General features: G+C 35.5%; 1 protein-coding gene across 1 annotated transcript in view; it reads right to left on the reverse strand.

Moving 5' to 3' along the window:
- The window catches only part of PARP4 (poly(ADP-ribose) polymerase family member 4), a 46,374-nt gene that overhangs the window by 14,098 nt on the left and 8,376 nt on the right, over window positions 1-23,900 (reverse strand). The window contains exons 5-24 of the mRNA XM_026112099.2: window positions 23,780-23,858; window positions 23,087-23,200; window positions 22,130-22,279; window positions 20,674-20,811; window positions 18,490-18,663; window positions 16,162-16,322; window positions 14,010-14,147; window positions 12,731-12,829; window positions 12,330-12,513; window positions 11,411-11,567; window positions 10,764-10,888; window positions 8,945-9,076; window positions 8,673-8,759; window positions 8,013-8,177; window positions 7,074-7,120; window positions 5,574-5,655; window positions 4,987-5,124; window positions 2,999-3,194; window positions 2,733-2,803; window positions 1,088-1,275 (exon numbers count right to left, since the gene is read on the reverse strand). Coding sequence (XP_025967884.2) covers window positions 1,088-1,275; window positions 2,733-2,803; window positions 2,999-3,194; window positions 4,987-5,124; window positions 5,574-5,655; window positions 7,074-7,120; window positions 8,013-8,177; window positions 8,673-8,759; window positions 8,945-9,076; window positions 10,764-10,888; window positions 11,411-11,567; window positions 12,330-12,513; window positions 12,731-12,829; window positions 14,010-14,147; window positions 16,162-16,322; window positions 18,490-18,663; window positions 20,674-20,811; window positions 22,130-22,279; window positions 23,087-23,200; window positions 23,780-23,858 — 2,625 coding nt within the window. The remainder of the gene's footprint in view (window positions 1-1,087; window positions 1,276-2,732; window positions 2,804-2,998; window positions 3,195-4,986; window positions 5,125-5,573; window positions 5,656-7,073; window positions 7,121-8,012; window positions 8,178-8,672; window positions 8,760-8,944; window positions 9,077-10,763; window positions 10,889-11,410; window positions 11,568-12,329; window positions 12,514-12,730; window positions 12,830-14,009; window positions 14,148-16,161; window positions 16,323-18,489; window positions 18,664-20,673; window positions 20,812-22,129; window positions 22,280-23,086; window positions 23,201-23,779; window positions 23,859-23,900) is intronic.

The raw sequence follows: 23,900 nt of genomic DNA on the forward strand, positions 1-23,900 counted from the left end.
AGGTTTACTGCCCTCTTAAAAATCTTTTTCCAGATTTTGCTGCTTTGTACAACACTGTAAAGTGCAAGTCTTGCACTATTTAAAGATTTTTTTTTCATTTACCCACAAAGAATTATTACAGATAAAACAGAATTTCAGTGAGGTTTTACCTGTTCCTCTGATCTTCAAGGAGAAGTCATAGTAACACAGATAACATCTTATACCCATATACCAGAGTTACCCATATAGTAGAGTTTATATCAGATGTTCCCAGACTTCATTCCCTCTAATACTGCCATCACAGTGGCAGCTGCTCCTGCTCCCCCTCTCTGGGCAGGCAGTGCACATGTAAAGCAGAAATCATGCTTCCCTTCTGCTGTCTCCACTTGAGAGGAAAAAGTGTGAAGTTGGCTGTTCAAGAAGGTATTGACTGTACAACAGTCACACCCTGTCTTGCCTGGTGAAAAGCAAAGACTGTTTGGAGGTAGAAGAGGTACTTCATTTTGAAGTAGGCTGTATTCTAGTAGTGACACATATACCACAGGTTTGGGAATCTCTACAGATATCTAGTGCTTACATTGGTAAGCTATTGTCATTTCTCTTTAAATCATTACCTTACAAAACAAATATAGAATTGTATAATTTTATAATTTAATTTGTCATTATAGTAAAATTAAGATATAATTATTACAATAAATATCATAAATTTATATTATGCAACTATCTTAATGTTATACTGAAATTGTACTTTTAAAATAAGACTATCCCAAAACATGAAATTCAAAGTTCTAAAATACTTACTCAGATACTTTCCAATTATATTCTTTAAAAAGTAAAGTTGTTATCATAAAGAAAGATATGAGTAGGTAAGACTACTTCCGCACAAAATTGACTTTAATGTAGGCATCTTTCCTTTGAAATACCTAATGTATTTTTCGTTTCAGTTATAAAATGTATACAAACATTTCTGCATTTAATCTAAGCATACATGTATATTTAATACAGCATACACTGGCATCTGACAGTTCTCAACTCATTAACCTCTTGCTCCAAATAAATTATCAGTGATTTTAAACACAACGCAATTGCCAGCTAACTTTGTACTTACCCAACCCCACAAGTAAATAACCTGGTATGTTGGACATTATCTTTCACAATCTGGAAGGTCACACTCTCATTCTGAATGTGTCCATCAGATATAACAAGAATGTTACGTTGCCCTTGAGAAGGAAAAAGCAGACTAAAGTAACGTAAGGCCTTCCATAACTCAGTGTTTCCCAATGTTGCAGTGGCAGACTGAAATGTAAAGTAATACAATTTTAGTCTGAACTTCATTACCTTTTCTAAAAAATCATATAACGCATAATTTAATCTTTGTTTTCTGGTTTCCAAATACAAATGATTAAATAATTCTTAAATTTTATTCTCTTCCTGCTCTTTTATTATTATTATTATTATTAGAGATAGAGCTTAAGGTCCATCTAGTCCTGTATCTTCTCTGGCTTAGGCAAAAGGATGCTTAGGCAAAAATATATAAGAAACATGCTAAATTATTTTTGTGAAATATTCTCAGAGCTTTCAGTAATCAGTGGTTTAGGGACTTCTTGAACTGGAGTTTTCATCCAGACTATCATGTCTAAGAGCTACTTAAGCTCTGTTTTCTAATAGCCCTAACCTACTTTCTGAACTCAATTACAGTTCTAGCTTCAACATCATCACATGCCAAGAAGGTCCATTACTTACTGAATGCATGAAGAAAACTGTTTCATTTTTGGTTTTTAATCTGCTGCCTGATCTCACTGCACATCCTATGATCCTTATGATGTGAGAAACAGTAAATAACCATCCCTATTCTCCTTTTCCTCTCTGTTTATCCTGGCAAAGAGACAACTGAGTAAGGACGCAATAAAAGCTTAAAAATCTATGAAGTGTCCTTTCCTCGCACAGCAGGTCTTCCGTATCTCCAGTCCTCTTTGTTTTCTAAGTCTACTCTCTGAGATGGAGTGACTGGAAAAGCTTACAGTATTCAAGACACCAGAGCAACACAGATTTATGCAGCTACCTAACTGTTTACCTTTTTTACTGCTGCTGAATATTAGGCCACTGTTCAAAAAAGAACTATCCACAGTAACTCCAATATCTTTCCTGGATGAAGCCCTATGTTTTATATGTATAATTAGTGTTGTTTGCCCCTTTGTGTTACTTTGCATTGAACACTATCTGCCATCTTACCATCCCATTTTCAGGATATCCATTATGTTAGTATTTTAAGTGTTATGCTAGCATCAAGAAGCTTTAGCTGCAGATGAGGAGCCTGTATTTGGCAATAAAATACAGTACTAACCAAAAACTGCTGTCCTAAACAGTTCATATCTGATCTTTTGGAGTCAAAAGCATTTTTCTTTTCACTAGAAGTGTTCCTTCTCTTCTGCTGTAAGCAGGCAATGGAGAGGCATGAAACTCAAAAAGGTAAATTTAAGGGGAAACACTGAAAAATGTCCAAACACTAATATCTACTAAGCTTCAAAATAACCACTTAAGCATTCACTTAAAATCAAACTGGAATTAATATTCAGATATGCCTATGATGGTTGCTAAGGCAAACAGATTTCAAATAGACTAAATTTTAGAAGAAATTCAAGATGTTGGCCTAGAAAAAAAATAAAAAAAGAGGAAAATTTGTGTGTTTTACAATCACGAGTATTCCTTGCAAAGAAGTGTTCATTAAAATACAGCCAAACTAATTTACTTACTGTAATAAACTCCTTCAGTGATGCCAAATCATCCAAGATGTTCTTCGAAAATGAAGAAAATTCTGTGAAATCTGTGAATAAAGATTGATATTAAGAGCATTAAAATATTAAGCACGTGGCAACATTATGGAAATAAAAGTTTAAGTTTTATGACTAGAATATCAGAGTAGAAGTATTCCATATTACTAAGTGTTCCAGACTACAGTTTAGCCATGACAAGAAAGTAAAAGGTGGCTCTCATTTAAAAAGGAAACAAAGAAACTCACTTGTGCCAAATTTGACAACATTCACTCTTTGTCTTAAAGAAAACTGTTCCAAAGCATGTAAAGCAATCTGCTTTGCCTGCTGCAGGGCTGAACCTGCCATGGAGTTGGAGCAATCTAAGCAAATAATAATTTCATTGGACAGCTGCACTTCTTCAGATGCTGTTACAAACTCTGGTTGGAATACAAGCATGCAAGCCTGAGGAGAGAGAAGCAATATCATCATTGCAGTGGACCAATGTTACTTCATTCGAAGTATACTCAAATTTCCTTATTATGGAATGAGAGCAGAATATAACCATATAGCAAAGTTTTAGCAAATTTATTTCATTTATTCTTAATACTTGAAAAGCACAACCTCCCTACCTTTTATGAAAGACTGCAGAGGGAATTTTGTGGGTTTTTTGTTCCTATCCAATTCATTCTTATGCAATCAGCACTGGATTCACTTCTCCAAGTTAAAAAGTCCCAGACACTATGTTTCACAATCATCACTGCCACCATCAGCTTGTGAGAAGGTACTAAAATTAAAAAATATGTGAAGCAGAAAACTGCATATTGCCCTCTTTATGAACAGAGGGGATACAAAAAAAACCAAATGCTTTGAAAAGTGGAACAATAAAATGCTTGAAGGAGTGAAAAGGTCTCCAATAGCAAGGAAAGCTTTGCAGTCTAGAAACACAAAAAGGAATTTCTTTCTTTCTCCTCACCTCAGGGGAACATCAATATTATTATAGTCATCAGAAAGTAATCCCTGAACTAATCCCTTTAAACAAGCAACTCTGATTAAAACAGCAAAAACACAGAAGGCATAACTATACATAACTATCAAAGAAAACAATCTAATCTGTCATTTTACTTGTTTTCATCAATTTCAACACTGGATTAACAGGCTTGGTAACAAGACTTTACACGTCACCTCTGCAGCATTTTGTCTTATTTAAGAAAAGCTTTGATAAGAAGCAGCTGAAAACCGCTAAAAGTGACAGGGGCTCCACTCTTATCCTTGTGGTCACACAAAAATGCAGGGGAATGAGATAGTTTGTAATAACCTGGAATCATATATTTAAAGATATACTCTTAAGCTTTAAACTTCTTCCTCAGGCAAGGAGTTACTGCCAGTAAAGACAAGAGAGGTTGAACCAATCCATCCTTTTCTCCCTAACCTTTCATTAATGTCTCCCAGGGCTGATGATGGGCTCTTCATGACATGGTCACAGCTGCATCCACATCTGCTTCCAGGTAACCTGAAGCTGTGGAACTGTTATCTATTTCTCTTTTACTTATTCGTGAAAAAGATTAGATTTAAATGCCTTTGCAAATAATCACTGCAACAGTAAGAACTACACCAGAATGTGAAATCATATATGAAGGCCAAGCCCCTTAAAATACAGATTCTATAAACACTTGTGTGTGTTGCAAATGCAGCCCTACAAATTTAAATTTTGAATCTACTTTTTTTTTTCCTTTTTTGCTGATCTCTTAAACATTTTCTATATAATGGCCTGGAGAATAAAATAGCTTAAAATGCTGCTTATTTTTAAATCAATATAGTGACTGCATGACACTGAAGCTACTTCATTCCAGCCTCAGCCATGGAACATCTGTATCAAACACAGTAGTTGCATTTCTATGAAATACCAACTGCAGCACAACAGTTAGAGGGGAAAAAAAGTGTTTTAACAGAAATATGACTAGACACAGAGTGTTCAAAATGCACCTCAACATTTACTCTATTACAAGACAAAGGATAAAACAAAAGGAACAAGATTATAAGTAACTGAAATTAAAAACTCATTTTTGGGGAATACTCGGCTTGGGGGTGGGGGGAATTGAACATTGTCTGTGATGTGAAATTATTCATCTTTTACCCATCAAAAAGAAACTGTTTCTGTCTATTATATTTTAGCATTGTCAGTGCTACCTCAGGAACAGTATAATAGTATGTGCTTTTAATCTGGGAACTTGGGTCATGCCCGCAATTACTATACCTCACTCCTTTTGTTGGGATGCTTCTCTACCCACATTCGGGGTAGATAGACTTGTGAAATCCAGACTTCTAGAGCAAAGCCACTAACATCCAAGGAGCTGTTCTCCAGAGTCTTAACTACAGCCTTGCAATCTGTTTTCTAGAAAAGAAAAAAAAGTCATTTAAATATTTATTTAGCAATAATAGTATGATAAATGGTAATTACTTGTACCAAACAGCATGTTTTAAAACAAACTTGTGATTTGTGAGGACAGGCAACAAAGACAGCACATTTAATGAGTAGTCCCAAAGGTTTTTGCTAAAAAGGTTATATAAAGTTTACAAGGTGCAGTTTCTATTTGTGTAATACATTCTTTAAAATACCATTCACTTTCTTGAATGTATTTTAAAATACAAGTTTTTAAGGTATTTTAAAGCTACAAGCACAAGAGAAGTTTTCATCTGCGACAGGAACAACCAGTCTGCAGAATTAACTCTCTGTACAAACCAGACAGATCTAGTACACACACTTCCTAGCATAAAATGTCCTTTTTAAGTACACAGCAGAATTGCTAAGGCAGAGGCACAGCTATAGTGAAATTAAATTACCTTTATTTTAAGTTCATGTGTCCAACTATGTATGCATTCAATACTATATGGCATCTCAATAGACATGTCCAAGGAAAACTCACTAGATAAAGAGAAAGGAAGTGATCAAATGGCATTCTAGAGAGAAGATATTTAATCTGTATGCCATGACATCTCTGTGAGAATGAGCTATGTTTCCTGTCCTTTTTAACTCTTCGGATAGAAGTGTAGAATAGTGAACTACTTAGACAAGTTTCTGTCCCCAGGATACTTAAAAAATAACCTTGCTGATTCACCTTCAAAGGCTGGAAGGGATCAACAGGTCATTTGACATGATCTCTGTAACACACTAGCATTTTAACCAATTTTCTCTTCATTTAGCCTAATGTTTTACTTGTCTAAAGCATAACTTCCTAATAGACAACCAATCTGGATTTCAGAGAAAGCAAGTTCATCATTTCCTTTAGCTAACTGTTCCAGTCCTCGCTGTTAAAGTGCACACCTTTTTCTCTCATTCAGATTTCAGTCATTAGTTCTTGTTTATTTTTTAGCCAGCTTAAAAAGCAGTATGGTATTTTATGTCCCTGAGATACCTGATCTTTCCCACACTATCTATTCTTAAGTGTTTCTCAGTTTTTCCAGTTGAATTTTTGCTTCATATCAATTTAAAATTATATTATAATTTTAAATACCTTTTCTACAGCTAGATGCCTATTATATGAACTGGTTAATTTATTCTATTATGGCAGAAACAGCATCAAACCTTTTGTAGAGCAGTACAATATTTCTGTTAACAAGTAGTAAATATACTGAACAAAATCAAGATAATAGGAAACACCATCTCAAGATTAAGTAAAACTTCAGAAAATTTTAACAGATGTAGTTTTGTGCCTGCTTTACACATAGAAGAGAAAGACTAGGACATGCTCATGAGAAGCCCTTTTCTTTTTCTTTTTTTTTTTTAACTGAAAAGTTTAAAATTTTTTGAAGAGTAACTGTCTCTTTGGCATATTTACTGTTATTGCTACCTGCACAGCTTTTGGGTTTGGTTGAGAACAGCCATCTGTGAAGAGTTACAGGAAACAAGATTATAATAATCAGTTTTCAAGAAGTATTACTTTATCAGTAACATCATAGTTTCAAATGATTGTGAATTTTTATTTAAAATGCAAACGCAAAGAAAGGCTAAAGTACAAAGTGCAATGGTACTGAAAATATGAAGATCATGCAGGCTCACTAGGTTATGTGATTTGGGAGTATATATAAAATCCTTAGTAAAAGAAACTAAATGAAATATTTAGTGAAGAAAAAAATGAATGATGCTTAATTAAAAATTATTCCTCTATGATAATAGCTAAGGATAACAATAGATGAGAATGAGAAGTGAAATTACTTTAATCTCTTGATAATGCAACCTAACATCATAATTTACATACAAAAAGTTAATTTTAAATGATGTTTTGATTTAATGATCTAAATTACTGACAATAAAGCAGACTAATATTAATGAAAGCAACTTACTTCTTTCGTGTATCTACTTGTTTAACACAAATCTTTTTTACTGTATCCTACAAAATAAAAAAGAAGAACTTTTAAACTGTATCACTTACAAAGTACTTGTATGCTACTCTACTTTCTCTTATTATATTGCTAAGCCCGGATTGCATGGAACCCTCTCTACTTCATTTATTCATATAGATGTTGTTATATGAGCATAACAGTAGCTAAAATTCAGATGAACCTGCATATGCTTCCCTCCCACAACTAAACTGCAGAACTCAGTATAATACAGCTTTGAAGCAGAAGGCATGACTGTTGAACAGTCAGAAATCTGATACAGCTGTATGATTTCACAGGAGCTAGCATCACAAAGAACCATCTCTGGCTCTTTGCCAGCATTTAAACACAGAGATGACCTCCCCTCCCTCTCGGAGAACTCTGGAGCCATCACGGGCATCCAAGGAAACAGACGGGCAACCTTGTCCACGAAGCAGAGAAGGACAATATCAGAGTGTTTAGCAGATATTCAACTGTTGTTTCATGATGGAGATAGTGTCTTTCTTGCAAACAAATGCATTCTGTGTGTCTGCAAACATCTTGTGAAGGAGGAACAGCAGCACAGAGACACCAGATAATGCAAAACAAAATATGACATCTAACTATAACATGTTTCAACTCAAGTCAGCTTTATGAGTATTGCAGGTGTAAATAAATCCTCAGAGACAGGTAGAGGCTTTCTACCAATTGCAGCACTCCTGCCTGAGTTTGTGCTCACATTGCTTTTCGACACCCTTGTTATGACAAGAAAGGTTACAAGCAATCATCTTTTAATAAGAGATTAGAAGGAAAATAATCATGATTGTACAGAAGCCTCTTGAGTAACTACAATCTGCTAGGCACAGAACTTCTCCTTCAAAACAAAAAGACGCGGAAGACGCTATTTTAGGGCTTTTAACAAACCTGTGTGTTCTCATTTAATGCTTTGTCCTGTTGCCATGGTGACACAGAAGCAGGCAAATGAAAGGAGATACAGCCATTATGAAAACTCAGTTCAGTGATATAGGAGATTTTGATGAGAACTGTAGAGTTGGGAGGTAAGTTTCCAACACTTATTACAAAAATATCCTAAAAAAGGAAGGGGGGGAGGAGGGGAAAAGGAGAGGCTAGGTTTAATGACATTGTTAAAGCCTGCATTTTGCCCCCCCAAAATCAACTGTTGTTTACGTCACTGAGACCAAATGCTAGCACAGAAAATACTACTTGAAATGACAAACCTTTAAAGAGTTCTTTAATATTTCTGGGCAAAACTGATCAATAATAACTAAAATAAATAAATAAAATTCTTTTACCAAAAAAGTTTGGATTTCTTTACAAAGAAAAGCTCCAGAAAGAGAAATATCTTATATAAGCTGTAGGACATACTGAAAGAAAAAAATACTAGTTTTTAAAAGTGATCACATGTACAGTCTAAATAAGCTCCAATAAAAAGCAACTTCCCAATAAAGACATGATTCTGTAAAGATTCCAATGGGAATATTCACTCATGTCCAGATAATCTGTTTGTAATCTGACCATTATAAAATTTTCATATAGGTAAACAAACCACCATATTCAACACACCGGTGCATCCTGGTCCATTAGATAAGCTCCATCACCCTGACTGATAGCTTTGCTATATTCCCAATGTGCTTGTTTCTTTTCTTTAACCTACGAAAGATTGTTCCAAAATAAGTTATTTTATTTAGATATATAGTACACTTGGCCAATATTATTTCAAATGAATGACTACCTTGAAATCCAGCCAACTGGTAACAACAAAGAACTTCAGAAAAAACAAAACTAAGTGCTTTCAAATCTTGAGATTGGATGCATCAAGTGCAATAACATTTTACCTCTCCAATGATGTGTTTTCCATTGATAAAAGCTTCAAATCCACACACAGCAGCTTTATCATCCAAAGGAAAGACATATTTAGCTTCAATCGGACCACTGTTTTGATTGGTGTAAGTCTGAAACATCACTACCTGAAATGAATATTTCTTTCATAACTCTGTAACATTAAATTATGATCAAAACAGCAATACTTGAAGCATAACAGCATAACTGATTTGTACTGCAAAATGTCAATAAGTATGCCCTAACTGGAAGACTTCTGTGTAGATTAGAAATGAATGTAAGACATTCACCAGTGCCTGAGGAATAGGTACATCCAGAAACATGCAAGGAGCTGTGGAACTTTTAATCTCTAAATCATTAATCAAATCTCTTCCAGAAGAAAAGTAAACCATGGCCTTCTAAAGGTTATTTGGTGTACTGGCAGAGCTAGAGCTGTCAAGCTACTCTTTACAGAAGAAAAGTCCACATTAAAAAGCCACCATTGCAATACGTCTAAAATAGTTTCAAAAGCCCATAAAGACTAAACAAGAAGGAAGAGTAAACCTCCACAAAAAATTGGTCTATTTTTAAGATATACTGGAAGGGATGTTTGGAAAAGCCAATACTGCTTCTACATGTATAGTATCTATCTTCTAATGACAGAATTTCCTCTCTCTGAGGTGGCAGATTATCTGACTTTCTTCCTACATCTGTTCTTCTGTTCACTTCTTGTGTCCTAACAAGATCCCAGGAATTCCTCATCTCCCTTTGCTGGCTCATTTGTTGTCCCTTGTCATCTGATGATTTCTGATTTATGCTCTGTTCCTCCACCTTAGAGACTATTTTCTGCTTTGGCAGACTGGGTCATAGAACAGATGCTACTGGATAGTAATTCATTTCTGTAGAAAAACAGACTAAAAAAAGACATTCTCTCATGAGAAGAACAGTTGCTCAAAGGAATCAGACTAACCAGGCAACAGTTGCAAGTGTCAGAATAATATAAGCACAGGCTCATCTGAAAACAACTCTTTAAAATCTTTTTTTTCCTGTTTTTTCCCTGTTTTCCTTACTAAGGCTTTAGCAACAAATAACAACACAATTTGCTTTTAAGAAGCTACTTTGGCACTGGAAAATCCTGAAAACAGATTCTTGTGCAGTGAGACACACATGCCAGAGTTCAGTAGAACCAGGCTTTAGCGTGACTGAGACCACTCTAAACAGAACTCAGTTGCAGGGGAGAATTGTGGAATTATACTGCAGGATAGGAAAACATCCATGACTTCATGTGACAAAAAATTTTGGAGGCCATATGTATTAAAAAAATAAGGTGAGCCTTTAACTTTGCTTGGCTAACTTTTATTAGCAAATTTTCAGGTTAGAATAGAAAGTTCTTTTTACTCGAGACAGCTAATTTAGGTTGTCTAACCGAAGTTAAAAACAAACCAGAGAAATAAAATTCCAGAGACTTTTAATCATACCACACATTTCTTAGTGGTTTCTAATTCAGTTAGCCAATAGATTATCAAGAAAGTCTTCAACAGAGAAGAGAACGTGCAAGCTGCTGCAAAACGTTTCTTTTCAGTGGTGACCAGATGAAATAGAGGCCAAAAAACCTCTGAAAAATAAAGCCAAGCCCTTCACTGACCAAAGTGTTTTTGGCATTTGTTTGATTATGCTTCTCTAAGAATAAAATATGCTTTCTCTCAGTTCAGAACTTACGTTCATTTGGAGACTGAATTGCCTTTTTTTTTTTTTAATAACTAAAGCACTATATAACAATTGGAATAATATTTCAGGCCTCCATAATGGAAAAAGACAGTAAGTAGGGTACTCTACCTGTGCTACAAAGTCTATTATCTTTCCCTTGATGTTAACACTTTTTAGAGGGACAGGATTTCCCAATCTGTCCTGAAGACCAGTTTTTACAGCATTCAGAAGATTCACACTTGGTAGGGCATAGCCTAAACAAAGAGTTTAAGAAAGAGTAGAAAGTTAGCTTTTGAAATATATATCTGGGAAGGAGGTTTGAAAATAATCCTATCCATCAATGGGCCATGTTTATCTATGCAATTTGGAACACACAAAAGTAATACTCAATTTCTGTTAGGAATACTTGTGTTTTATTGCTACCTAAGCATGATAGATCTTTAAGGTCTTATAAAGTCTTTGTTTAGAATCTTGCATTTGAATTATTTAAGACCATCTGATGATTTATGCAAAAGCATTTACTGCTAGGTCTCTTGAAACACACTCTGACAGAGGGAGTTGCAACTGCTGTCAGTAATTGTGCCCATAGGAAATCTGTTAAACAGATGCTACACAGATGCCACATGGTCATGTCTAATTTGGCAACATCTGCAAATCAACTGCTAAGTATTTTTTATTAAAATGTTAGTTTCACACAGGTACTCTAGAAAGGGTTCTGATAAATATTTAGGGTATTCTTGAAGCAAACCAAGTTACAAACAGAAAACATTTCTTACTCTCATGCTGTAAAGGATGTTGTGACACTGGCTGATCTTGCTCCAGTCCCACCCTACTTCCAGGCTGAAATCGTTTTATTTGGTCTTCAGCAACACAAAACTTAACAACAAATCTAATTTTAACCTGATTGGTTTTATACACAACAAATTCATCATCCTGGTGGAAAAAGAAAGACATTTTACAAGAAAAAAAAAGTCATAGGTATTATTTCAAAAAAACCTGCAAACTGATGAAGAGGTGAACCTAAATGGCACATCACCTTGGATAAATAATAAAAATCTGCCAGTCTTTTGCACTCCCCTAAGCACTCTAACACCCACATTTGCATCTCTTCTATCTTCTTATTTTGTATTCTCCATAGTCTCTCTTCTCTCTAAAGTACAACATTTCCTCAAAAGAATTAACAAAAACCACCCAGAATCCAAACTTCGATGGATACCTAGACAGCAACTGTATTTGTGTACTGGTATAACTATCATCCCTGCCTTAGAGCATAAACCATAAGGACAGGGACTATAGTAGTTGGGTTCACTTACAAAAAATGAACCTTCCATGGTGATTACTTCTTATTCCATACAAGGTAGAATATAATTTCCAAATAACAATTCCAATGTCAAATCTCAGATACTTACACAATAATTCAGATATAATAAAAAAGAATATTAGCTTTTTTCATTTATTTATTTTTTCTTGCAAGAATTTTAAATCTCTTTATAAATAGTAATAAAAAGAGAAAGAGCCTTAGAAGTTTTATATGCACTTTACAGATAGTAAGAGAGAGAGTCATTTTACTGATTACTGTCTGGTGATTTAGTGTCTGAACTGAAACATAGGTTACATTCCTTTTATTATCTATCACTGGTACAATACATCCAAACTTGGTGTCTTTTCAAGTGCCCAGTACTGTAGGATCAGTACCTCAAAATCTGAAGAGACATCTGCTGCTTTACGGACTCCATGCACACTGTCATAACCTGATGGTGCACTATTTAATGAAAAATTTCGTTGATACAAATCCAAGCAGGAGCCAAGTGCCACATCACAAACTGCCAGAAGTCGAGTTCCATCCATCACACTGGGTGAAGAATACTTAATACTAGCACTATATGTAAAGAAAGATCATAGACATTTTATTAAAATTGATATAAATATAAATGTCATAAAAGCTGAAGAATTCACAAGTATTTCTGGAAAAATGGACAGGAATAAATTTTATGATTAAATTACTTTGTAAGTATTAAACATTGTATCTACTTAACTTGGAAAGCCAAAAGAATACAGAAAAGACAAAATAAAAAAGATACCATGGTCATTCAGACCTAATAGAATCACTGAAGTAAATGCCACTGCCCAGATTCCCAGTGTCAGTTCTTTTGAGGCCATGATCTTCAACGACCACTTTTGGCATAAGCAGTCCTCTAGAGTGGGGGGAAAACATACAAGTGAAGCTCAGGATATTTGATGTTTTTTGTATATAGTATTTGAGCTAATTCGCATTGTGCAATAACAAATCACAGAGGATTAAAACAAAATACATTTTACAGAAACCACTCATAGTGTCTCAAGGAAGCCTATTCATCAAAAAAATAATCCCCAAGGCAATATTAGTCATCAACACTAATTATATAAGCAATAAAGACTGTTTGCTTTTTCTATGTTTAGCAGAATGCATCTAAGTAAAATAAGAAGTTTTAAAGGGAGAATGGGGAGGAATGACACTTGGAAACTTATTCATTGTTTGATATGCAAACATATTAGTGTAGAGATACCATCCTTACACTTTTTATAAGACATTTGATTTATTACTGATGGGTGCCCACATAAACCTTTTACATAAAAGGAATGTAAAAAGACAAAACATTTAAGTAAGTTCAACAGTTTTGTAACCTACAGTTAAAGTCTGCAGTATAAGGAAAATAGAATGCTAATATGACTTTTGAAATAAGTTTAGTTTTGATGGCATTATACATCAGACACGGTCTTTTCAAAATCCTTAAGTTTTCAGTATCTGGTATTGATCACACACACGCTATGATGGGGATTTAAATATAATTTAAGCTGTATTAGGTTATATTATTTTCGCCATGAACATTATTGCCATGTTAGAGAGAACCCATGGAATCTGGTCATAGAACAAGACATTAGGTTACTCCAGAAAGTTAGTTAGCATATTTTTAAATGATCATGAAGTGGTCATGGAGAAATAATGTACAGAGGTAGAAGGAGGACATCATCAATGGAATTCTTTCCTGAAACACAGGATAAATTATCCACACAGCCATTATTCTCCCTACTCTCTCCATTTTGTCATCTTTCATGCGGATTTAAACTATGCTCCTCACCATCATATCCAAATACTTGCATCTCAAGTCTAACCCACTTGGAGAGTAATTAAATTCAACATTACAGAAGACTGATTTTCCTTTTAGAGGTCTGTAGAAGTATATGGACATATCTATATAAATGTTAACAGTAAACAATTAGGTTAAACATAATGTAAAAGGGCTTTATAAAAAGCAACTTGTAAAGTCAAAATATACTTAAGAAAATAATTAATCCTGATTCAGCTTCATAAAAAAAGGGAATGTAAATTTGTACCTGCAAAGAATTCCCACAAAGTTGTGTACAGGTGACGCATGGAACAGTGACTGAGTATTTCCAAGACTGCTCAGAAATTCTGCTGTTTCACCTATTCTGCCGACCCTATATACTTCTAAAATTCTCACTGGACAGTCACTGCAAGAAATTTGAAATTATCTTTGAGATCATATGACTCAGAAAGTGCATTCAAGATCAATCTACTACTAAGAGATAAAGGCTGATTGTAAATCTCAAATTAACATTCAAATTTTTTTTTGCAACTGTTAGAGGAAAAAAAGGTAACAGAGCATTTACTCAAATCACTAGAGATACTAAAAACCTAGTGACTAAAATCAAGTGCTATTTAGACATTTAGAGATAAACCAAAAATGTTTTTTCATGCTTAAATTCAGATGAAATTATCTCATTTGACATTTTGGGACCTAAATTCAAAGATGTGACATACAAAACTCCACGCATCTCTATGTGGCTCAGAGTTTGTTAGCACCTGATTTTTTTTACAGGCAGACTTATCTTGCACTAAAAATTCTGAGAACACTCACATAATGCACTATCTTGGCTGAACTAAACATCTTGACATCATAGCTCAAGTTATTTGGAAGTAGTAACTTAGACCTCCCAAATAAAAAATACACCTAAGAGGAGAAAAGTTTGGGTTGCAATCCCACCTTCAACAAGATGTGTGCATTTTACATACCATAGTTACTGGACTGAGTAGTCACTGGGATTCACGTCCTTCCCTTCTCGTGATTACACTAAGCACCAGAGCCAGATTCTTTCTCTCTCTTATCTTTATCCTTGCCAGCTGAATGCTCTTCTTAGCTATGCTGTAAAGGCCTGGGTGGGGAACAGCATGCTCACCACTTTCCCTTTGGTTAAACAGTCTGGCATGTACACAGCCTTGGAACGTACTTCCTCAGGTGACAGACTGTGGACTAAGAACTGAGCTGCTTAACAGTGTCAGTACAGCCATACCTTAAGAAATACTCTGAAGATGATTTTTAGGGATTCCTGACTGTGACAAGGTAATGTACTTTGGGATTTACAAAGCAATTTAGAAAAGGGCTTATGGATCACAATGATTAGATACCAAAAGTAGGTATTAATTGGAAATTAAAAGCATAAATCAAACAGTTATGCTTTTATGGCCCAGTGAACTTCAGTCAGATTTGAGTTCCTGAGCGCTAAAATAGTATCGGTAACTGGGACTTGCACTTTTCTATATGCTTGAATACTTCACTCAAACTATGTGGCTTCTGTTGTTAAGGACTGTAAGTATTTTATGTCCTAATTCATGAAGCTGCTATATAAAGGTTTTTTTTTTTTTTAACTGCTTAGACTCTGATCCTTCAATACGTTTCTACTGCACTTGATTTTTTTTTCCCAAAACAATTGTTTGACAAAAAATAGAATTGCAAATGCAGAGACTGAAAGGGACTAAATATGCTCAAGTTCTTGCAATGTATTTACGCTTTTTCATCTGCTGTTTAAAAGTAAAGTCAAAACTTTCTGGGAAAAATCCTGTGCTTATTAGTTGGATGACTTATATAGGACACAGAATAGTCTCAAGGCCTAAGCTACCTAAGATAGGTATCTGCTATGCACAAAGAGTAGTTCGGATAACAGCTAGTTCACAAAAAGCTTATTCAATTGGTTCTATCAAAAAAAGAACCAAAAGATGGAATTGAATCACAAACTATTGTTCTATTAATTTTAAATGACTTAAGTATAAACAAAATGTCATCAACTGCTCACAACTACTGAACTTTACTGAAGCCAAACAGAAGCTTTCATGTTCCAAGCACAGTGCTCTTTCCATACTTGACCAATAAACATTTGGGTGCAACTGGTTAGCACCCAGTATTTGCTAGGTAGGTTTAGGCCCAAGCAAAGGCCCGAGCTGCTTAACCATGTAATTACTCAGTAGGAACAAACCTGAAGTGACTACGTAAGTGTAACTGAAGGCCATATTGTTCTCTGTATTAACGATCTAGTCATTGATTATTTCATTTCTAGAGCCATTTATCTCATATTCACATCAATCAACGCTGCACTATAACAAAATCTGATAATTCAGTCCATTTCAGAGCTATATTGTGCACTATCCCTTGAATGGTATAGAACCGTTGTATAACTACTAAACACTCACTTGTGATTGTTTTTTAACAGTTGCTCTTCAACATTGAGAAATTCATAACTCTCTGCATCAACGGCTTCAATCTTGCACCTTAGAGCCTGGTATTTGGCCAAAGATGATGGGTTTGGGCATGACATATTTGTTTCACGTATATTAAGCATGTCTCGGATTAGCTAGAAAATAATGATAGAAATTACAATTGTTGCATGATTAACACATATGAACAAATGATAAACGTTAAGTTTTTTCAGTGAATTCTGTTGCAAATGAATACTTGGTAGAATTTTAATTAAGGAAACACTCAGACTGAACACAAAACTCAGACTGAATTATATGAAGTTACACTGTAACATCACTGAAGTGGAATACGCAAAAGAACATTTCCACTTGTCAGATATAGTAAGGAATACAACCAAAATAGCTATTCCATCCCATGAAAACAAATCAGAGAAAAAGGCATATGAGAAATAGTTAAATTGCTTTTGTACAACTACAAATCAAGTTCCGGATGGAGCCTGCTCATAAAAGCTCCACAAATCAGAATTCATGGTTGACTATCATTTTCATTTTGCTTGCAAGGCAATCCTTACTTATTAGAATCTGTCATATACTGTCACTCGTGCCACTATCTAGTTAGGGCAATAGAACAAGGCATTCATGTAATTTTCACAGACCAGGAGAAAAGAGGACAGTTAATTTAATAAAATTTTAGTAATTTTAATTTTAATAATATGTTTTACTAAGTCATGGGAAAGGTGTACAAGACATAATAATTTCTGTTATCAGGAATATTTCAAGGTTACAGACACTATTAACATTTACTCTTTTATCCCAATAGGGAGCCTTCCTCCCTTTACCTTTCCCCCTTTTTACTTTGTAACTCACCAAAGACTGACATTTGGATACCTTTTTGTTTTTGCAAAGAATATCTCTAGCAGAATCTATGCAATTCATGTTATAATTGTGATAAAAGGAAGAAATTCAAGTTTGTTCTATAGTTAGAAGTGTGATATAGCTGACAGGGCCCTAAGTGTATCTCACTTCACCTGAGGGTATAGTTGCTTGGGCTTGGGGCTAGCTTTGATAATGCAGCTGCCACACCTTGAAAAAGCTGTGAGAAGCCCCTGCAGGGGCATGACCCATCTTCACTCAGGAGCTGCCTTTAAGCTCAGGCTCTTGTTCTTGGTCTCTGGCTGAGCTATGTTGCAGATATGTCTGCACACGGCCTGGTACCTCCCCAATTCTGACTCTGATCCTGCAGACTTGACTTTCTGGCTTGACCTTGGACCTGCCAGACAAGACCATAGTGATGAGGTGATCTGGACTGTTGTCTGCCCCTGGTTACTGCCACAGGCAGTTACTGTCACCTGTTCTACTCTTCTTCGGCACTGTGGGACTGTGCCCTTGCTGGTGAGGTAACTGTCCTGGCCTTTCTCATCTTCACTCCTGGCTCACTTGCCCTTACAGATCAGCTTGCCCTTGCTGCTCCCCGACAGCCACTGGGTGTGAGGGCTCTGCCTGTGTGCACACTCTGCACATGTTGTCACCTACTCCCCAGACAGTCTGAGAATTTCCCAGCTAGTCCCTGTGAAGATGAGACAGAGGACTGATTTGCAACAGAGCAACTGAACTCCTAGCCAGCTTAAAAATGAACTAATTAACACAGGAGACCTAAGGGGGAGTGGTGGTGGGAGATTTTCCTAGGCAGGTCAGCTGTGCTTACACCAACTGACAAAACACTCTTTGTATGTTTAGACATGCTGATTAACTACTTGCACAGAGAATCCAGGCAGTCTGGGAGGCTACCCCCCCCCAACCCCCGCAGTTTGTGCTGTAGATGTAGGAACTGACCAAGCTCTACATAGATAGATAATTTCAAACAGCTTATTGAAACTGTTCCTGCATACGTAGTAGAGGTCACACAGAACAGTCTTCTGTACACTAATAAAATGGTTAAGATATGATTTGTATTAGTTTAAGTTGATCAATAGAAACTGATTATGTGTACGCTGGAATGGTTACTAAGGCCAGCTGGACTATAACAATTCACCAGAAAAACAGTTTTATGCATCTCATTTGATCCAGCTGAAGACGCCATCATTAAAATTGCAAGGGAGACTCCTGTCAGCATCCATACCTTGACTGGTCTTCCTGTTCAACATGTTCAATTCCCCACCATGAGCGTTACTCTGTGCAAGAGGTCCCAATAAATTAGTTTTTTAAACTAACACTGCCTGCGACTGGCTGCACAAAATACCCTGTCAACTTATCTAGTCAGCATGTTTAAAACTTATACAGCACAGTGCAGACCAGGAATTACCAGCAATCTGGAGAAGTTACCTGACAAAGGTCCTGTTTACTAGATAACAGCTTTTTGGAAACATTATAGTCTGTTTCAGTTTTGTGATGTATAACTTGATAAAATTCCTTTATCATCACTTGCAGTGCCACCTTATCTGCTCCCTCATCCAGTGCATTCTTTATCTGGAGTAAAATACCTTCTGCTTTGCTCACCTATAAAAGAAGAGATTATTAAACTGGAAACCATCACAAAATTGCAGAAAAAGCACAAAGAAATAAATATTGAAAATGGATCATTTAATTCCACATTGATATTCCACTTCAACTTTTTGTTAGTGCAATAGCAACAAAATATTTTCCTATACTAGGATATGAAATTTGAAACTTGGATATTATTCTGCCCTTATACTTGGCTACTTGCAAAGTACCTCAGTAGGGCTAAGAGCCAGTAAAATAACCTCCAAAAAATAATATGGAATATGAATTAGATTGAAAGATAATGCTCTTTAACTTCTTATTGATTCACATTGTCAGCTCTAGTGCATTGATGAAATAACCACAGAAATTAGTTTAATATGTTTCTTATGAAATTTCTAAGTGCACTAATTTATCCTAAAACACATAAAGCAGAGCAGAAGTCCTGTTTATAACATGCAGCCTCCAGATCACATTAAAGTAATGATTCATTAAATACTTTGTCCAGACAGACAGGACATAAATTTCTTTTTATTTGTACATTGCCTCTCAGTTGGAAATTTTTCACAGAATACTTGTTATTTGATCTTCTCAGGGCAGGAGGGAAAAGGCAAAGTGGCTTTAATTTACATGAACCATAGGCAGCAGGCAGTAAAGTGCTGATATTAGAGGCTGCATAACAAAGTCGTACTGCAGTTCCAATACTGACCCAAGGCTGGTCTCTGTCTTGCAAAACCCTTTGGAAAAAGAATGCAGAGTTAATCTAACTGAACAGGAATTCACTTAATTATTGTGTTTCAAAAATCCGGAGATTTTTTTCTTCCTGGACAAAAGCTATTTCTCTTAAAATTAATTATTAATGGGAAAAGTTAGTGAAAATGGTTTTATCATATCCTTACAGATATGTGCTTTGGAATACAGAATCTTTTAGGTCTATGATTCAGCTCTTGCAAAAGCTGTCCATGATTGAACATTATCAAATTTGGTTTGTTCAACTACCTGAAATATGTTAGGAATCTTCATATCCAAACAATTGCACCTCATAAAAAGCATTTACTACAAAAAGCATTTTATTTTTGTCCTTGCTGATTTATGAAATGCACTCATTACTATCTCTGAGTACATACATAAAATATTAGTAATGTACTACTTACTGGCCAGTGCCTAGGCAAATGTATATTCCACTTCAAAAAGTGAAAGGGATATTCTCCTACCATACATCTACTGCTGAAGAACATCAAAACCGAGTTTTATATAATAAGATAAGGGCAAGGACATTCCACAATTGAGGAACTTTTGCTGGCAAAGCTCTTCCAATTTAAAACTAACACATTCTCCAACTAACTTTGCTTTCAGTGGTGACAGAGATGAGAAAAAGTGCCTTCTTAAACAGCCAGGCCTTAATCATACGAATAAATGTTAACTTCTCAGGTGTCTAGGGAGTAAAGCAAAACTACTGAAGTACATGGAAAAGTGTGATTAAATCAACCCTAGAGTTAACATAAGGATGGATAGGCAGTTAGTCTCAATAACAGCTGTAATACTCAAAGGCCTTCAAGAGTAGCCATGTGTTAATTACATGTCTCATCTGATAATACAAACGGACTATAATTTGAACTATTTTTGCATTACTAGATAATGCCTGGCTGAAATATGATCGAAACATATTGGCAGGGGACAATAACCTACTATTTACGCACACTTCTAGCATATAAAAGTAAAGGACTGTTTTCTTATGTGCCTCAATTTATCTCACAGAAGGGTTCCTCCCCTAAGAATTGTGTAAATTGCTATAAAATGTAAAGGACAACCATCTGCTCTAGGGAGCACTGCATCTTTTCAGTGTTGTGATTTTCAAAATTTGATATCAAAATTTCTGAAGCATGAATATGCTTAAGTACGGTATTATCAAGTGTAATTCCAATCCCAATATATGAAACAACATATTTGTTTGCTGGGAAAAAAAAGAAACTTCCTTATAGTAGTTTTTATCTATTTGTTCCCACAGAGTAACAAGAATTAACTTACATCATTGAGGCTTATGTTTTTTATTGGTTCAAGCAGTAAACTATCCAGGTGGCCGAGAGCTTCTGCCCAGATCAATTCCACAAAATTGCTAACTTCCTGACATAAAGCACTTGGATTTATGGCTTCTTCTAGAAGTAACTGTAGTAAAACAAGCACAATTCAGTGGAAAGACAAAGATGCAAATCCCTTAAGTTCTCACACAGATAAAGAAGTTTTCCTATAAGCAACACAGTATACAATACACATTCAGGCTTAGTATGATTTCTTCAGTCCCATCAACTGAAGGGGAAGATTTGTCTTCTGAGTGGAGAGCATGGCAGGCAGGTGGCCATGGCCAGTTGAAAGATGAGATGTAATGTCTTGGTGAAGACAGAAGTTGATTTGCTTGAGGTATCTTTATCAGTACCCTGTAGTATCACAGGTACAGACATAGCAGTCTACAGATCTCAACCATTTTCTTTTTTGCACAGCTGGTAATAGAACAGATGGATTCAAATGGCCATTCTTTTGTACCATCTGTAACAGATGACTGTTGTATCTGTAGTTCAGAAAGCCCCAGTGGAAAGATACTACTTTTGTGAAAATAAAAATTGAACCAGCAAAGCTATAGGAGAATAGAAAGGCCATGAAAATCAGTACAATCCATACATCCAAAAGAGTTGTGAAAACACAGATTTTCTCATGTATATTTGAGGAACACTTAAAGTTGAACACTTCAGTTTTTTCTCACTGTTATTCAACCCCAGCAACTACCATTAAACTTGATATTTCCAATAGTTATCATACTAGTTTGGACACTCTACATTACTTGTCCATATGGCATCAACCACAGGGCTTCTGAGCTCACTAGAGGATGTATATAGGCTGGATATAATCTAGGTGCCAGTTGTGCTCTAAAATGAAAGTTAAACACGGTAGAAGAGAAGTAGATAGCTTATAGTGAGAAAGGTTTTTCCCATTTACTTTCTGTGACACTACAACCAGTTTAAATAGCAGTAAAATGTCTGAAATATACTTCTAGGACCAGAAGTATATTGGTGGGAGTTCTGGTACTGATTTCACTAAGATCTGCATCAAGCCTCTAAAGCCTTGCATACGTGCAAAATAATTATGACAGTCCAAGTTACACATGACACAACAGTTCCGGTTGCTATATTAGAACATCACTGTTTAGGCATCACATTCATTTTGATAAGGCACCTACTGAGAATATATGCTATGAGAATATATGCTATAACAAAAAATGACTACATATGCTTTTAATGTGGTTACATATGTGCACTCAATGTTCAAGAAAAAAAACAAAACAACCCCCCCCCGAACATTTACATACAATGTTTCCTTTAACCTATGATTGTATCACTGCAATCCAGACAATGTTTACCACATTCAGAAAGCTGAAAACAAAAATAAATAACAAAGGACAAAAAAGCATAAACGTGGAAGTTGTACTAGCCTTTTGCAATTTTGTAGAAGCTAAAGATTCTGCTTCGGGTGGAAAAGTTTCTCTTAATAGGAAATCCTGGCTCTTCAGGTCTGCAATGAAAGTCTCATAGTTTTCTCTTATTTCTTCAGCAGTCTTAGTTATTATGAATTGTTTATTGCTCTGTAATTTAAGAGAGTAAAATTAGTCAGAGAAACTGTACAGGGATGTACAGAGTTAATTCTACAGCCCACTGCTCTAACAGCTGACAAATCCACACTTAACTTCAGGGTTTTGATTTAACAGGCTTCCAGTAAGGCAGTGCTTTTGTGAGGGTTTGTGGGACAAGAAGAACAAGCACAAGGCTCTACTCACAAACCCCATAGTGACAAGACAGGTTCTTCTAAATGCATGCTGGAATAAATTATTCTACCAACTGAGCTAGAACTCATAAATAAATGATTCAAATCTATAAATCATGATTTCTTGTCCAAATTCATCCCCGATTCAGCTCCTTTGACTTGAGCCTAACATTGCTACAATGACACAGACTGGTACTGTGCTATACCAGATTGTACACATAACTCTTATTTAGAGAAATATGTTCAGGCTGCCCTCAAGAACAGCCTTGCTGTCTGTCAAAAGTATGTCCAGAATATAATTCTCTATAGCATTTTATCCCTTAAGTATGCCATTATACAGTTTAGATATTACCAGGAACATGTATGTGAATATATGAAGCAGGTACATCCAGAACCATACTGTACTGCTGCCTAGCACTAAACCAGCTCTTCTGAGAGTGTTGTAAACATACACAGAGGAGTTAACTTTGAATCAAATTTATTATGATAAAGCTAGCAGAATGACTTCCCATTATCTCTATGTAAGAATCAGACTACAAATAAGAATGAAATGTATCTGGAGCTCTGGGATAGGTGTGTTCAATGTGCATAAAGAAACAAACACCTAATGTCAATGAGTGGCTCATACCTTGGATCCATTTGATGCACTAAAGTGTGCACACACTCGAAACGGAAACTCACAACGTTCTTTGGAACACTGTAATTCAATAACCACAATATCTTTGCTCTCCTTGGAGTAAATCTGAATGGAGAGAGAAACAAAGCCACATCCCCCCGTTTACTGTTTCAGTATGTTGCATTCACATGATGCTGCACCATATATTTCCCCTCGCTCTACTCATTTTCCATCTGTTTAGAACCACCACACTCTATGACTAGCTATGAAAACAAACAAAATAATTCATTATTTGTATCACAATAATAAGCAGAAGCTCCTCTCAGGCTTCACTGTACTTATTGCTGTACAATTCCATCTATTTTGGTGTTTTGATAGTTTTCTTTTTAATAAAAATGTTCTAGGCATTAAATGTAATTTAAATATAACAGCCATGATAACAATATACATTGTCAGAAGCACATATGTATTATTCTACTGCAGTGCTTTGGCTGGAACATGACAGTAAACAGAAGAGTTTTGTCTGGGTTGAATTATGCTGCACTGAAAGACATAATATTAAAGTACTTTTCAATCCTTCTCTTTGCATTGTGGTACATGGTAACATAAAAGAGTTCCTGATGCGTATAAAACTGTAAACCTTTTATTCATCTACTGATCCTTCTACATTCTCCCACATTTTCTCACAGTAAGAGAAAGGCTTACTTTTTCAAGCACATTGTATTTTGCAACTTCAAAATCTTGAGGAAAAAAAGGAATATCTTGATCATCTTCTGTGTAAAATCTGGAATCAGAGCAATTAGTTTCCTTTCATACTTAAAAACAC

The sequence above is a fragment of the Dromaius novaehollandiae genome, chromosome 1 (assembly GCF_036370855.1).
Source record: "Dromaius novaehollandiae isolate bDroNov1 chromosome 1, bDroNov1.hap1, whole genome shotgun sequence".
In the NCBI taxonomy this organism is placed as follows: Eukaryota; Metazoa; Chordata; class Aves; order Casuariiformes; family Dromaiidae; genus Dromaius; species Dromaius novaehollandiae.